The 15,188-nt window shown below is 40.5% G+C and overlaps 1 protein-coding gene across 1 annotated transcript in view; it reads right to left on the bottom strand.

Annotated features, from left to right (window-relative positions):
- Positions 1-9,833: 9,833 nt before the first annotated feature.
- trmt44 (tRNA methyltransferase 44 homolog) overlaps positions 9,834-15,188 on the bottom strand; it is a 13,459-nt gene continuing 8,104 nt past the window's right edge. Inside the window, exons 10-11 of the mRNA XM_044097067.1 lie at positions 11,104-11,220; positions 9,834-10,197 (exon numbers count right to left, since the gene is read on the bottom strand). Of these exons, the coding sequence (XP_043953002.1) occupies positions 9,983-10,197; positions 11,104-11,220 (332 nt within the window). The 3' untranslated portion in view covers positions 9,834-9,982. The remainder of the gene's footprint in view (positions 10,198-11,103; positions 11,221-15,188) is intronic.

Here is a 15,188-nt window from a genome sequence, read left to right as displayed (position 1 = left end):
CAGCATCATGGGAAACGTACTTCGAGGATAAGTTGCCACAACTAAGTTAGTGTTAGTACGAAGAAATCCTCAAGTGTGATTTTTCATGTGTGTCTACAGTTTCTCATGTAGTCCATAAATAACAGTGTGATTTTAAAAAGGCGACATGGGGGAGGATATGATTATATAACTTTTAACTAATCCCAACTGTGTAAGATATTTAAAAACATAATATGGGGATTCTAAAGATGCTGGGCTCCTTTATCGGCATAGCCTTTGTCTTTTTCTTTGACCTCTTTGGACTATGGGCTTATTGCCTGAAGAAATTAATTTTAGATGAGAAGAAAATGGGAACAGCAGCAACTTAGGACATATGAAAACAATAATGTGGTAAAAGCAGAAAAGAGGAGAGTTTGAGCTAAGAGATGTTAACTCACTGGAAGCGTAACATGTAAGCCACAACAAAAACAAAGGGATTATTCTCTAAGTGTAAAGAGAGGAAGATCCTCTATTTCCTCAAGATGCTTTTACCTACAATATCTTGTAGGTAAAAGAGTATTATTGTAAGAGTGCTACTTAAAATTGATGGGTCTGCAGGATCAAGCAGCAGGATGTACTCTGATATTTTCCACAAGCTGCACTGTTATGGTTTTCATATGTATGCCAGCATTAGTACTGCAGTACAGCTGATTCCAACAGGAAGTTAGAAACAAAGCTGCTCAAAACTCCAAAGACTCATTGCTGTGAAAGTTCTAAGATTGTTTATGTTTCTCTGTGAGATTCGTTGACATTGCTGGTGCTACATATCTGAGCACCGTTGTTGGTAGATTGGTCAAGATTTTCTTCACTGTCGCCATGTTTTCAGTTGTGTGACACTTACATCCGAATTCAAAATGCAGCACGAGGAAAACAAGACAACACTGAAAAGAAATGGTCGCATATGGGGGAATTTTACTTACGTTTCTTATTTGAAAGCAAAACGTCTCAAAATGTCTGCTCTCATTCAAATATCCTATGTTCAGATTTCTCTTCGTGAGTCGGACCCACTCATATATTTAGGAGAATAAAATGGGCTTTATGTGTAACTCAACCAACATTAAGTATTTTATTTTGAAAAATGTTTTTAGACAGCTGTATCATTTACTATGAAAAATAAATGAATTGCATACGTTCAAGAGCTTCTAATATCAGACGCTGACATAATTTACTTTTACTGGATTAAAAAAAAAATCAAGATTCTCATTTCAGTGCTTCAAACAGAGACGATAAACTGCTCAGGCCTTTCCAAGTTGAGCTCATCATTAATTCAGCTGAACTAGCTCTGATTTAATAGATTAGGAAGATCTGAAGCACCAATTAATCAATATGCTAGTAGAACATCAGGTTCAAATATCGCATCCTGCCGTGTCCAGACTCATTCTCCCGCTCTGACAGATGTCATTACTTTTCAGCGGGACATATTCAGTATTAACGAGTGTTGTATAACTCCAATCAGGACCGTAAAGCAAAGCTTTGAGAACCCTCCACAAAAACCAGCAATTTCTCGTTAATCTTTAATTAGGCGTAAGGGTTAGGATTGATTCGCCCGTTCTATTTTCAGATGATGTCACCCGTTTGTTCCCTCCGAGGGAAGAAAGACGACGTCTGAAAGCGAAGCAAGGACCACCAAACGTTCCTGTCAAAACACGACCCGGCGGAGGGAGAAAACGGAAAACCAAATGCTGGCTTTGATTGTGAACATGTGGGGTAGATTAAATACCAATCTTCAGCGAGGCCTTTTGTCATCAAATCAGCTGCTAACATGAAAATCACAAAGATATTTAAAAGTCATTGGAAAACTGAGAACAGCTTGTAGAACCACAGTGTTTTGGTTGACACAAATGTACAAAACCACAATCCTCCATACACTTCACTTCCTTTTTTTAGATTAACTTTGCACTTGAAATTGGATTCAAATATCTTCCTCAACACTTTAAAAAAATCTTTTATTTTTCTGTTTTTGGTTGTTGTTTTTTTTTTCATGCTAAAGTGAGGGAAAAGAAAGATCTCTGCGTTGTGTTTCACTGGCCAGTAGCTCTGCGGCCTCACAGCTGGAACATAACTGGACAAAATGAAGTGGGCGTAGCAGGAGCACGGCTGGATGTTTATCTTCACTAACTCTGCAGCAGCAAAGTTTTGGAGTTGCACAACAGTCTGTTACTATTTTAAAATTAGCTGGGGACAACCGTGACCTAAATTGCTGCCTTGTTACCCTTTTGCACAAAGCATACATCATTTATTTAGGATTTATGAAGATAATGTTATGAAAACACATTTAGGCCAACATCCATCTAAATACCAGCCACAGTGACAGGACTGGAAAAGTCTCTGTTTTGCTTGATTGCAGCTCCGCTCTGCAGGTTTTAAGCTCTTTGTGGGAGTTTTTCTTGTTTTCTTTCTTGCTCTGCTTCTAGAAGATGCGTGTTTTCAGTTGCGTGGCATTTCGGTGCGGTCTGAGCTAATGGCAGTCAGCTGTGCGCCTGGACCCGGCCTCCCCGGCGTTAAATCAGGGGGCTGCAGGCCTTTAATTGACAACACACATCTGCTCACTGTAGCATCAGTGGCTTTCTCCTGATCGTATCAGAACAAACTAAGTGTGGCTGTCAAAACACAGCGGCCCTGTAGACGCAGCTGCTTTTGTGTCATCTGGGTCACGTTGGCCTGTCGCCCATGGCAACGGCACCGTCTCCCAGGTCTGTCTTTGTCCTTACTCCTATTCTCAGTTGGCATTAAGGCTGCTGCCGCTGCTCTTACGCTGGTCAAATTAATTTTCTTTTTTTATTTTTCTCTCCCTCGTTCATTTAGCTTGTGAAGGCAAGTCGTGTTGCCGCACGAGGACAGCAGGCTGACAGCACTTCAGCAATCTTCAGAATAATTGGTGAAAGGTGTCATGTCAATGAGTCAGTTATATTGACTCATTTCTGCTTGACACAGGCTTAAAAAAACCTGATGTACTTTTTTTCTCAGGGGAGTGAAATGAAAAGTCAGATCTTCTATCGTTAGACTGAAGCAGATATTAGAGTAATCCTGGGCGATCACACTTTTTATTTTGTTTTGTTTATCATTTGTTATTTTAGAAATGCATAATATAAATGCAGTAGTTTATGCAGATAACAGCAGTTATCGATCCCCTGGTTGAAATAATCCAACAGCGTAAAAGTAGATGCATGTGAGGGTATTTGTATTCGTAGATGCTCAAATAAATTACTGTTCCTCAGATCAGAGAAACTGCTTTATGTCCAAACATCACAAGAGAAAACACGTCTCCATGACAACTACTGGGGGATTTACTACATGCTATCTTGAGTAAGCGGCTGGAAAATCTCTCCAGATGGATGTGGAGTGGAACAAAGGATGAACATGTTGAGACGAAACGCGTCTACCGTTCAGTACAGCAGAGGCTCTGTGATGCTGTGGGCCCGTCTGGCTGCTGCACTGACTGTTGCTGTCACTGAGTTCTGCATGGACTGCCTGAAAAGCGATGAGGTATCAAAATAAGACAGAAAGTTGGTTAAGTGAAATCATTTTTAACAAAATCAGCGCAGAGAATTTAGAGATTTTGAAAACAGTCCATCTTGACGATGATTTGTGTTTTGTCTTATTTATTTATCTTTAATAAATATGTAGCGTTTGCTTTAAAAAAAAAAAAAGTAAAGATTGTGGAAACTTGGGAAGCACTAGGTGCCACTCTTTTGAGTTTTTTTTTTATTTTATCTTAACCGTTCCACTCGCTGGGTGTGTTGGTAATCTACTCTTTTGAGTAGTTTTGTTGGTCAGTTTTAAAAATGGAAATGTCTATTTAAAGGAATAGTTTGTGTAATTTCACCATTTCCTATCAAGATGATCAGCTACTGCTTTACTTAAACGCCATGATCTCTTGACAAAATGGCCACAGGAAGCCATAAATTCACGATTAAAAAAATAAAAAATCCTCAACACTTTGACATAAAGGCATAAAGAATACTTTCTAAAAATGTTTGTTAGATTGATATAATAGAAACCTGTTTGTAAAAGATCATTTCCTATTGTAAAATATTTCCAATTTTTACAATATTAGATCATTCTAAGCATTTTCTGCACATCATTTCAGTGTTGCCAATATTTGAACTGCAAATGTAAACAAACTGGGTGATTTAATTCCATCCGTATAGAAAAGGTCGCCTCTGCAGGATGCAGCTCCTCTGCATCCCAACACTTGTTACCAGGTAACCCAGAGGACTCAGCTGCTGGTACCTCAGCATTTACACGTGTGACTCATTCATTGTTAACGGTGACTCACGTATCAGTCAAGAGTATAATTTGCGCCCTTCCTAGAAAGTGTGAATTTGTGGGGGTTGTTTTGGAGTTATATAAATATTTCTCCCCCCCAGGTCGAGGTAGAACCACCGCCTTTAAAGCTGTGAATTTGTAACACCTTCTGACTGACGACGCAGTGGAAACTGAACCTGTGGCTGTGCTGCGAGGTGGTCCACTGAGTCAATAAGACAAATTCCACTTGTCTTAGCCAAATGTTACCGATGTGACAGTGAAGCTAAACCAGCATGAAGTGTTTATCTTATTACCCCCCTGGTCTGAGTTCACAGTCAAACACTTGAACTAAGGAAAGTTTCATAATTCAGACAAACTCGCAGGATGTTGCATGTGCGCGGATGCTCTATAGCTGCGCCCTGATTTGAACTGCATGTGAATCTGTTGGTGAGCTGATTGAACGCCGTGGCACAGCAGATGTGTGGATCACATATTTCCAGATCTGGGCTCTGAACTGGGGCCACCCGCGCCTGGCAGCTTCACCCCGTGGCATTACACGACGCTCAACTTTTTAAAATTTCAAATGAAGAGCGTGTTCAATGAGAAAATGTCAAACGGAACATTTTCCAACAAACACCCCCTCCTCCTCCTCCTCTTCCTCCTCCTCCTCCTCCTCCTCCTCACAGTGGGAGCGGAGGGCAGATCCAACTACTCCACACAGAGGAGACCTTTATCAATGGCGTGATGCCTTGAAATAATATCAAGAGGACGTACATTTTTTTTGTATATAATTGGGTTTTCTCATCTAACATTTGTGACACTTGGTTTTAACAGGGGTTTTTTTTCTATCTTTCTCTGCATGTGGAGTATTTCCCTTCCATCTTTCCAGGTGTAGAGACCAACGTTTTTGGTCAGTGGTCTTCAAAATTTATCTTAAACTCTGTCGGATTGGATGGAGAGCATTTTCTAACGACAACTTTCAAGTCTTAGCAGAAATTATCAGTTGAATTCGGGTCTGGACTTTGGCTACTTTTACACATTCTAATCTAATTCATCTAAATTATTTTTACAGTAGCACTGGCTGTTTGTGCAGAGTTGCTTTCCTGCTAGAAGATGAGCCTCAAGCAGGTTTTCCTCCAGGACTGATCTAAACTAATTTACGCTGTGCTGAAGTAAAGCTCTCTCCCACAGCATGACAGACCACTACCATGTTTCGCTGTGAGGACGCTGTGTTGCGCCGTGTTTGGCATGAAGGTCAAAAAGCAACATTTTGATCTCATCTTATTCAAAACTGCTATGACTTCACCACCTGAGCTGTGAAGCTCTGCAGCTCCTCCAGAGAGCTCATGGGCCTCTTTCCTAATGCTGAGATGAAATCATACAGGCAGACTTCATTTACAAGAAACCAACTGTTTGACACTAGTTCCCGTTTTAGATTTTCACTGGCAAGGAAATCTGAAAACCAGATTGTGTTGGTCTGTCACGTAGAATCCCAATTAAATTGGAAAAAGTCGCGGCGTAAATACGTCTTCAGCACTCCGTTATCGTCTCGGTTCTCCATGAGCGCAAATGTCAGCGCTACCCAAACACCCGTCTAAGTAGAAAATGCAGCGATATGATAAAAGTGAGGGGAAGAAAGCCGGTTTTCTGAGGCAGCGTCAGTCAGCAGAATTCATGGCTGTGACAGCTGTCAGTGTCAGGAGGACCGACACGGTTTTCTTTTCTCGGGGAAACTTCTGTTCCTGGAGAATGTCTTGAAGAGGCTGTGTTACACGGAGCCCAGCGGTGTCACAATGAATAAAGCATGGAGGCGAACGCCAGGAAAAGTTGTTGGTTTGAGCAGACAGATGCAGCCATTTCTCCCCTGACCCAGATTTCAGACACGTTGAGTAATCTGGTCTTAAAACGTTCTCCTTTCCTCCGTTTCATGCGCGTTTACCGTCGCCTCATTTATTCCCGGCACTGATGGACAAGGTCCAAAGACGCCGGAGGGGAGCAGACGTAGACCTATATATGGATACGATTTTCTGCCCAAACATTGGACAAAAATAAAACATGTGAAGCAGCAGATGTGGGAGAAATATGTCCCCGGCGCGGCATCAAGCTGTCCCACTTTTTAAGGAAACCATTTGTTGACACGGTTCTCATAGTTTTGACACAGAAACAGGGACACGATTTTGCAGAGCAGATTCAGATTTATTTGTATCCCAAATGGGCTTTTGATGTTACAGCAAGTACAAAAAACTAAAAGGCAAAGTTTCAAAGATTAAATTTTATTTATTTTTTTTAAAACCAACAAAACATACCAGACTTGTGCGGTTCCTTCCGTCACATGTTCCTAATCACAAATGCCTCCATGTTTACTGCTCCCTCATGCTTATGATCTTTATTTATGCAGCGAACTTCAAGTTTAGAAATTAAAATAAAATTCAAAAAACATTTATTCAGCAGGCAATTGTACATTGTATTATTGATTTATTTATTGCTTTGACTGATTATTGGCTTTTCTTTTTAGTTTCTAAACCACTTTTGCACAACACTCAAAATCACACCACATAATTATTTATCATAATTAATCATTCTCCTAGAATGAATGTAGCTAAAGTTTTACTTTTATGCAGTTTTTTTTTTTGTTTTTTTAAATCGACCAGGTTGAGATTTTTTTGCCTGTTTTTACTGGAAAGGGCTTTCTGACTTTTTGCCCTTTTAGAGAAATCAAATTTACTTATTACATTTTTTTATTTATCCTATATATGTGCATTGATTAAAGGAACTTTTAATAGAAACCCATGATTTCCTGTTTATCTGGGAAGTGAAAGTAATGAGGCAGAGAAGTTAATTTCTCTGTTACTGTTTAAAACGGGAAAGAAAAGTGAAAATACAATTTAAGCCATTTTATTAGACTTGCCTAAACTTGCCTCTGTCTATAGTCTGATCAATAATTGATGATTAAAACAGCTGGATGGTGATCAAATTTCCACTGCAACTAATAAATGCTATTTATGTGCCAAATAGCTGTTTGGTAAGTCAGGTAAATAAATCTTAAAATGACATTTGATCAAATTCTAGCCCCTGAAAAACACAATTAAAGAAACCAAAACATGATACATTTTAACTGCTGTCACAATTCCTTAGCGGGATCTAGCTCGATGATGTTATTTGTGTTTAAAATGCCGACGTTTCTGTGTTTTCACTCCCTTTTTCCTGAAATTCCCCAGATTTTGACGTTTCTATTAGACCGAATTCTTCGACAAACTGCAGCTGTGGCCGCTGGCAGATGGAAGAACTCGTAATGTGCTGGGAAACGTTTCCCTTTCTGTTGTTGTCGTCGTTATTGGCACAGCGCAGCATTCTTCGGATGGGTGAGCCACGGAGCTCATGTGATTCGTTTACATGCAGACCAGGGAGACTCCCCGTGTGGGAATACAGAGTGGGTGGTTCTGTTTTTAATCTGGGAAGCAGAAACGGGGCGCGTTCGGAGGGAGCGACGTAAATCAGAAGGGCTGGAGGAAAATGACCAGAGCACCTCTGCTCTTCAGCGACGTCAGAACCTTCTGCGGATAAATCTGGGGCACTGGGTCGATGATTGGCCTCTCCAGGCCCGGAGCCAGTGTTGTATTACATTACTGGTTCAATTTATTTCAGCTCTAAGTATTTAATATCTAGGTGTTTTTATGGGAATGTGAATCTTTCAGATCAATTTGATTAGCAATTTTGATCATATTTCACATTTTACTGTGTCATGTAGCGCGGGGCGCTGGTCTTGGTCTTGACTTGGTCTCGGTCTCCATACACTCTGGTCTTGGTCTTGTCTTGGTCTCGCGTTAGGTGGTCTTGACTACAACACTGCCTGGAGCAGAAGGAATATCTGCTTCCAGAAATAATAGTTGTGACTTGATTTAAACAGGCTATTAGGAAGCAAACATAACTGTGAATGTACCAAAGAAGAGGCACCGATTCTGAAACCATGACGACATCGATTCGGCTCACAGTTAAAGTCGGGTAATTTATGTCCAAAGAGCTAAAGATCACAGAAAATATTTCTCATCATTATTACTTCATGCATTAAAGCTTTCCTAAGGTCTCTGCTTTTCCATTGCTGATAAAAAAATAAATAAAAAAATCTGGCTGATGAAATCATGATGGAGTTACAGCAAGTGGAAAGGTTGTCTGCTGTTATCCAGGTTTCTCTCCGTTGTTTGGATGTTCAGGGAAACGGCAGAAACAAAATGTCAACATCCGCAGTGAAGCCAGCTTATGACCCAGATGGTGACGTTACCACGGACTGAGACGGCCAGCTGCAGGTTCAACCCCAACCTGCAGGTTCAACCCCAACCTGCAGCTGAACAAGTCAAACGCCTTCTGGAGTTTCATAGTCAATGAGGAAAACATTGAGCTACTTGGCCATAATCACAACAGAAACGTTTGAAAGAGTCCAGGTTTTCAAACCAAACATTGAACCGACTGTTAAGCACGGTGGAGGCTGCATTATCATGTGTGCCACTGAACAAAGCGGATGAAATAATGGAGGAGGAGAACCGCCTTCTGATTCTAACATAATTGGATGTTGCAGCAGCTCAGACTTGATTATTAACAACACCTCCTGTTGTTAATTTATGTTGTTTGGGTTTTTTCTGCACCAGAAAACAAAACAAAAAAAAGAATCAGTATAACTGAATCCTACTCATGCAGTGAGGCGGCTCAGTGCTTGTAGAAAGATTGGATGGGAATAAATACAAGATGCTCTAGAAAGAATCCATCTTGTTATCTAGAATTGCATGAGAAAAGGAAGAATAAAATGTTAGTTTCAACCCTTTCTACTGATTCAGGGCTGGGATGGCCTAGTTACGGTTTAAAGTTTTAAAGTTTTGCCTCCGATTATCTAATGTTCTGCTATAATTCAGGGAAATACTTTTGTAAATCCGTCTGCAGTACTTCAACCTATCTATCCCAAAGTATTTCTGCTGCAGAGAGCTTGATAAGCCTTACTGGGAGAATACATATTTCTCTTGTTTTAGATTGAGCTGAGCAAGATACGGTTTGCTTTGAAATGCTAAATCTGTCTCAGTTTGGACCTCCAATGTCCTACAGATAAAGTTGGAGCTCTTTGTATCAGTGATCTGGGTAATTTCTGTCGCATAAGCAAACAGAGCGGCTCCCTGCCGCAGACACCGGGAAGCGTTCGCACCGTCGCTGACATTTGAGCCGCGCGGAGAAAGAGAACCGGCGGCGAGCGCCCGTCGAGAGGGGACGACACGCGGCTCACCCCTCGGCTCCTGCCAACAAATAATTCATGGCGCTAACATTTACTTTGTTCAAATGCGGCGCGGCCTTTAGCCGCCGCCCTGTCTGTGAACCTCAAAGTACACGTCTGAGGTGAATAAAAAGTCCAGGCGAAGCCCGGACGTGACTGCTGACGGTACGGAGGCGGCTTTCAAAGTTTGAACGCGGATGAAAAAAGTTGGAGAAGCCGCTCCGTGCGCTGAATGATAAGAGCATAAAGCTGATAACCTTTAAGCTGCATGTTGTGTTCAAACACTCCTGAAGTGTACTTATTAAAAAAAACATAATGGAAATGATTTTATTAAACCAACGAAAGCTAACTTTAAGTCCCAATAGAACCATTTTGTAATTTATTTTATGTAATTAACTAAACAGACTTTAACTTGAAAATTGTTCAGCATTTCCAATTCCACTAATGTTGACACTAGTCCTGTCAAAAGATCTTAAGCTTCTTTAGAGGCCTTGTTGAAGGTCGAAGGTCATCCAGTCCATGGGCGAAGGTGCAGTTTTGCTCCTGCAGGGGGCAGCCTTGAGGGTGGTGTGCATGAAACCAGCAGAGACGAGTTTTTAGGGCACCGGGTACGGCGGGCCTCCTCTGGCTTTCCGTCCCGTCCCTCCAGTCTCTGATGCGGACCGTTCCTCCTTCCACTGAATAAAAATTTTTTAAAAAGAAAGGAAAAAGGATGAGACAGGCAGATTTACGGCCTTTCAAAATAAAATACGACTCCAGAACGTTCCTAAACAGCAGACGAGTTCTCCCAGATGCCCAGGAGGAAACAGCTGGTGTGTTTTCTGTAGACAGTAAGAGGTCAGGCTCAAAATTTACAGCTGAACCATCGTTACATGAGGCGAGGAGGAGACGAGACGGGAAAATACTCCAGCTCAGATTACAGGAGTTTGAAATATGCAAAACGATGAGGAATAACACTACAGCGCATTTTAGCGTATTGGGCATGTTCTTTTAAATTTCTTTTGAACAACTTTAGCTGTTTCTAAACAGTTTAAAACTCTGTGCATCTACAAACTGGACTTCACACCTTTTTAAAACCCATTACAGTAAAAGTAATACACTGAGCTGTAGAGGGGCTTAGATGCAACTTAAACAGAGTTCTTAATGGTGCGTTCACACCAAGACTAGGAACGTAAACCAGATCCGCCTGACACTCAAAAAGCGTTTGGTGTCAACACACCATAAGAGAAAGTAACCAAAATATTTCGCGCCCTCCCCACCCCAAAGACCTAGAACAATATCAACAATAACAGAATCGTTATTAAAAAAAAACATGTATGTAGTTTATCATTTCAAATTTGGAGTCGTTTCTCCGCCATTAGCACAACGAGCAGCATTGACCGTCCTCCTGGCTCTGATTGGTTGCTTTTGGTCGGGAGCCGTGCATTTGGGTTTTTTCGGCAATAATAGTTCACAAATCATCTCTCTCTTAACATCTTGTGACAGTTTTAAAAAATATGAAAAAAAAAAATAATATTATATATGTACATATTTTTTATAAAAGTTGCATTAACATCAAGAGAAGGTTTTCGCCCTAAAAGTACCTTTGAAGACTTGGTGGTTGTTCTTGAGCAGCGTCTGGAGGCCTCCACACTCGTTCTTCAGGAGCTGCAGCGTTTCCTGCCGCAGCAGCGCAGCCACCTCCCTCACAGAGAGGCTACCTGAGGAGGACCGAGGAGGAGCAGGGAGATGTTGAAAGGTTTTGGGAGACAGAGGAGCAAAAGGACGTCCGTCAACGTGACATTCGGAGAAGCGTTTGCGTGTTCGGGAATACGATATTAAAAACCCTCCCACTCTGAGAGTTTCTGAGCTTCTGTTGGAAATCCTCTCAGCGAGTGATCAATGGTTTATGGGGAAACAAAAATGGCTGGTTTCTTTTTTTTTAACACTCTCAGGCCTATGAGGCCCGCTCAGTAACGTATGTCTCCGAGACTAGCACAAATTTCACCTCCGCTTCTCCAAAAAGGAGTTTACAAGTCAGACTTAAGCCTTAACGACTGGATAGAAAACAAAGAGGACACGCAGCGCTGAAAGCTCCGAGTTCATCAGATTATGAGTTGAGCGCTTCATTTTCAGGCTTTCTATCAGGAGCAGTTTTTTTTTTTTATTATTATTATTTTGTATTTTTTGCCGTTGCCCTTTTCTCCACCCCTCAGAGAATTCAATCAGAGCTGACCTTTGGTTTCAACAAATGAAAATCCCTCTCTTCTTCTCTCTGACATATAGGAGAGGCACACGCCACCTGATTCTGTAACTATAGTTGACCTTAATCTGGAGACAAGTTAATCAGCTCTTTTTTTTTTCTTTTTTTTTAAACAAATCCACGACAGCAGCTCAAACAAAACCCCAAAACAAAAAACTCAACAATAAATCTACAACCTAAATCTTCAGGAGGAACGATTTTGGAAATTATTTGCCACCAAAAACAAAACGCAAACGTCACTACAACGCGTCGTAAATACGGTCGGTCAGACGATCCCCGAGACACGAAACGAGGTCAGCTCAGCCAAACACAGAGTGTGAAACTCTGCAGACTGTCTTCCTGCAGACGCCACAGAGCTCCAGGTTTAATATAATATCAATATGCTGCTTAGAGCTGGCCTTTACTGGCTGCGGTCCTAATGGGGATTAATGGGAAGAGGACAGTATTGACACACTGGATTCTGCTTGGACTACGAACAGGTGCAGACGATTATTAATGGCTCGGTTGGACTTGCTTAAGGTTCAGCGTCCCTTGAGTAAAAGATGGCCGAGATGCGTTAGCACACACACTGATGTTTGTGTTGCTGCTTAGGCCAATCAGGCGTCATGCTGGGTGTTAAAAAATGGCTTTGGTAAGTTATGCACTCAGCTGTAATGTCTTCTGGGCATCAATCAAACTGAATAACATCACTCTAAGAGACTTATTAAACGGATCAAATGAGAAAATGGCCATTTATCCAAAACCCTTCTGTGACAAATTCTAAAAATTTCAGATATTGCGATTTTGGAGACCTGAACAGGACAGGAATGACCTCAAAATGGCAACATGGCCGTCCGTCATAGAGCCCACTAACAATTACCGTTAGGTGGCAAAAGGGAGAAAAACAATCAGTCACCAAGACTCAAAGCTGGCACAAGAAAGTTTTCTTATTTCTAACAATCAAGCTGTGTTCAAAACTTACTCATTTAGAGAGCTTATAGAAAGGAAGAAATAATTATTTATAAAATATGTTCATGTCAAGCCAAGAAGCAAAACTCATTAAGACTCATTAAAACACACACTGGGATACATTTCAAGAGTTTCCCCCTGTTAGCATCGATCATTATGGCACAAAGCTAATCAAAAACCAAGATCTATCTTTTAGAAAATTAAAATATTTCAGAATTTTAAAAAATATAAAAAGCATTTTTAAATAGACCCGTTGTGTTAAGGTCCAAAGTCCTTTTCTCAGATGATCCTTACTTTGCATTTGGTTGGGATATGAAGATCCCAAAGTCTGGTGAAGAAGAGTGAAGAAGAGCAGGATCCAAACTGCCTGAAGAAAATCATTTTCTAGAATAACTTAGCAACCCAGTGTCAAGTTCATCTGCCTTTCAATCAATAACAATCAGCATAACTTTCTCTTTTCTGCCTCCTTTACTGTTTTCACATGCAACTTATCCAGTCTTGTATAAAGAATGTTAAGCAAAAATAATAGAAATCAGATGTAAACCCTTTCAGTTATGTCTCATCGTGCAACAAAATGTTTTTCTCTAGTAGAGAAACCTGCATCTAATTGTACTTTTTTGTGCTCCGAGACATTTTTCTGCCTGAAAAATTACAGATAAAGACGAAATAGACACCAGCTAATCCAGCACAGTCCATTGGGATTGTGTAAACAACTTCGTCCATTAGAACAAAATCACTTTTGAGGAAAACAGCTGAAAAATCAGGGTTTGATTTGTCTGATTTGATCGGCTTTGTTGTCGTTTCTTCGGGGCTCAATTCTCTGGTTCTGATTGCAATCAAAGACGCGTTGCAGGCGAGAACGCTTGATTGCTGCATTTGCAAATAGGAGCCATCTTGTCTTCCAGGAAGCCAAAGACATCACACTCCGCACACTTGATTCACGGGTCAATCAGGTAGCGTTTTCATCAAGAATGCCAACGAATGTACCGATGCGGCAGAAGCTAAAATCCCCACATGCTGATGGTTTCGAATTTGCATTCCCACACGCTTGAACCGAGTTCTTGATGCCTGCATAAAAAGACGTTTCCAGCTCGGACTTTCAGAAAGATTGCTTCTAATCTCCGTTTCCAAACCAGCTCTAAGCGCTGATACTATTAGAGAATCCCAAATTAAAGCACCAAATGTTAAAAGAAAAGTCTTTCTGTCTTTTGTTTTCTCTTCAAGGTGAAAACCAAAGATGGTGTTCACTAGTTTAACTCCCACACATGAGGCCGTTTTTGTGAGTACAACAACAGTGTTTATTAATTTATTTGCTGTACCTATGAAATCCTTCCAGAACAGCCTGTTCGATGTTCACCCCTCATTCGCAGCATCATTACATAACAGCCGGGTCAGCGCTGCAGCACGCATGAATTAATCATTCGGTCCAAAGTTACACTAACCACCTTCACTAATTAGCAGGAGGGTTTATTTACGGTTAGCTTATAGATGATCTATGTGCTATTTTACTCTATTAATATCCCAGACACCTCTAGGCTGACTGGCTTTAACTGGCGAGTAAGAAATGGGGACAATACGGGGAATTTGTTTTCACCACATAATGTGTCCATATATATATCCAGTTAACGACTTTTTGTTTTGGCTGCCAATCAGATGCTAAATTAATTAGAGACTATTATTTTGAATATATTTTGAATTTACAGATAGGGTAAATTTGGGAATTTAGATTTTCTTGGCAGTGAAGGAATAAAACAAACTTTTTAATCTCACCACGATGATTATTTTAAAGACGCTGTCATTGACTTTGAAATTGAGTCAAAATGCTTTTGAACAACCATTGAGTTTTTCATCATCACAATGCTTTAAATACGTCTGTTTTTCCTACATGAAATCAATGTTAGCAACGATAAAACCACATGGTTACAAATACAGGCAAAAGCTGAAATATCCCTCTACTTTACTGTCCTGGGAGGCTTTTTTCCCTCCTTTTAGGATTTAAAAAAATATTGAATTAGCTTTTTAAATAACCAACATTAGTGGTATTCCCACACCACCTTGGCTGTATTTACGAGTATTAAGCTAAGTAGCATCTTCAGTCCACAGGAAAACTCCACAACTATGATCTGATTCTTCTTTGTAACAACCTTTGTGAGGTCAGATGATGACATAAACATCTTTTTCAATACAAGTCCAAATTTATATTGAATTGATTTAGGATTTATACATATTTTCTAGGCTAATTTCCTCTCTTCTCCAGCACAATCAAGTTTGAGATGGATAGCAACCCGGCAGTAGTCGGATCAGTTTTTCTTTATTTCTGGATATTTATCATGTAAATAATAGGGGAAGAAGTACAAATAGTTCTCCAAACTCTGGTTAAGTTTTTTTTTTTCCCCACATGTACCCAGACATGAGAAATATTCAAATCAAATCCTAAATGCTCCCCAGCGCGTAGGAAGCATGAATTTATGCATCAAC

This window comes from Gambusia affinis, linkage group LG18 (genome assembly GCF_019740435.1).
Source record: "Gambusia affinis linkage group LG18, SWU_Gaff_1.0, whole genome shotgun sequence".
NCBI lineage: Eukaryota > Metazoa > Chordata > Actinopteri > Cyprinodontiformes > Poeciliidae > Gambusia > Gambusia affinis.
The sequence above is the reverse complement of the archived record's forward strand: the minus strand, read 5'-3'. Positions and strand labels throughout refer to the sequence as shown.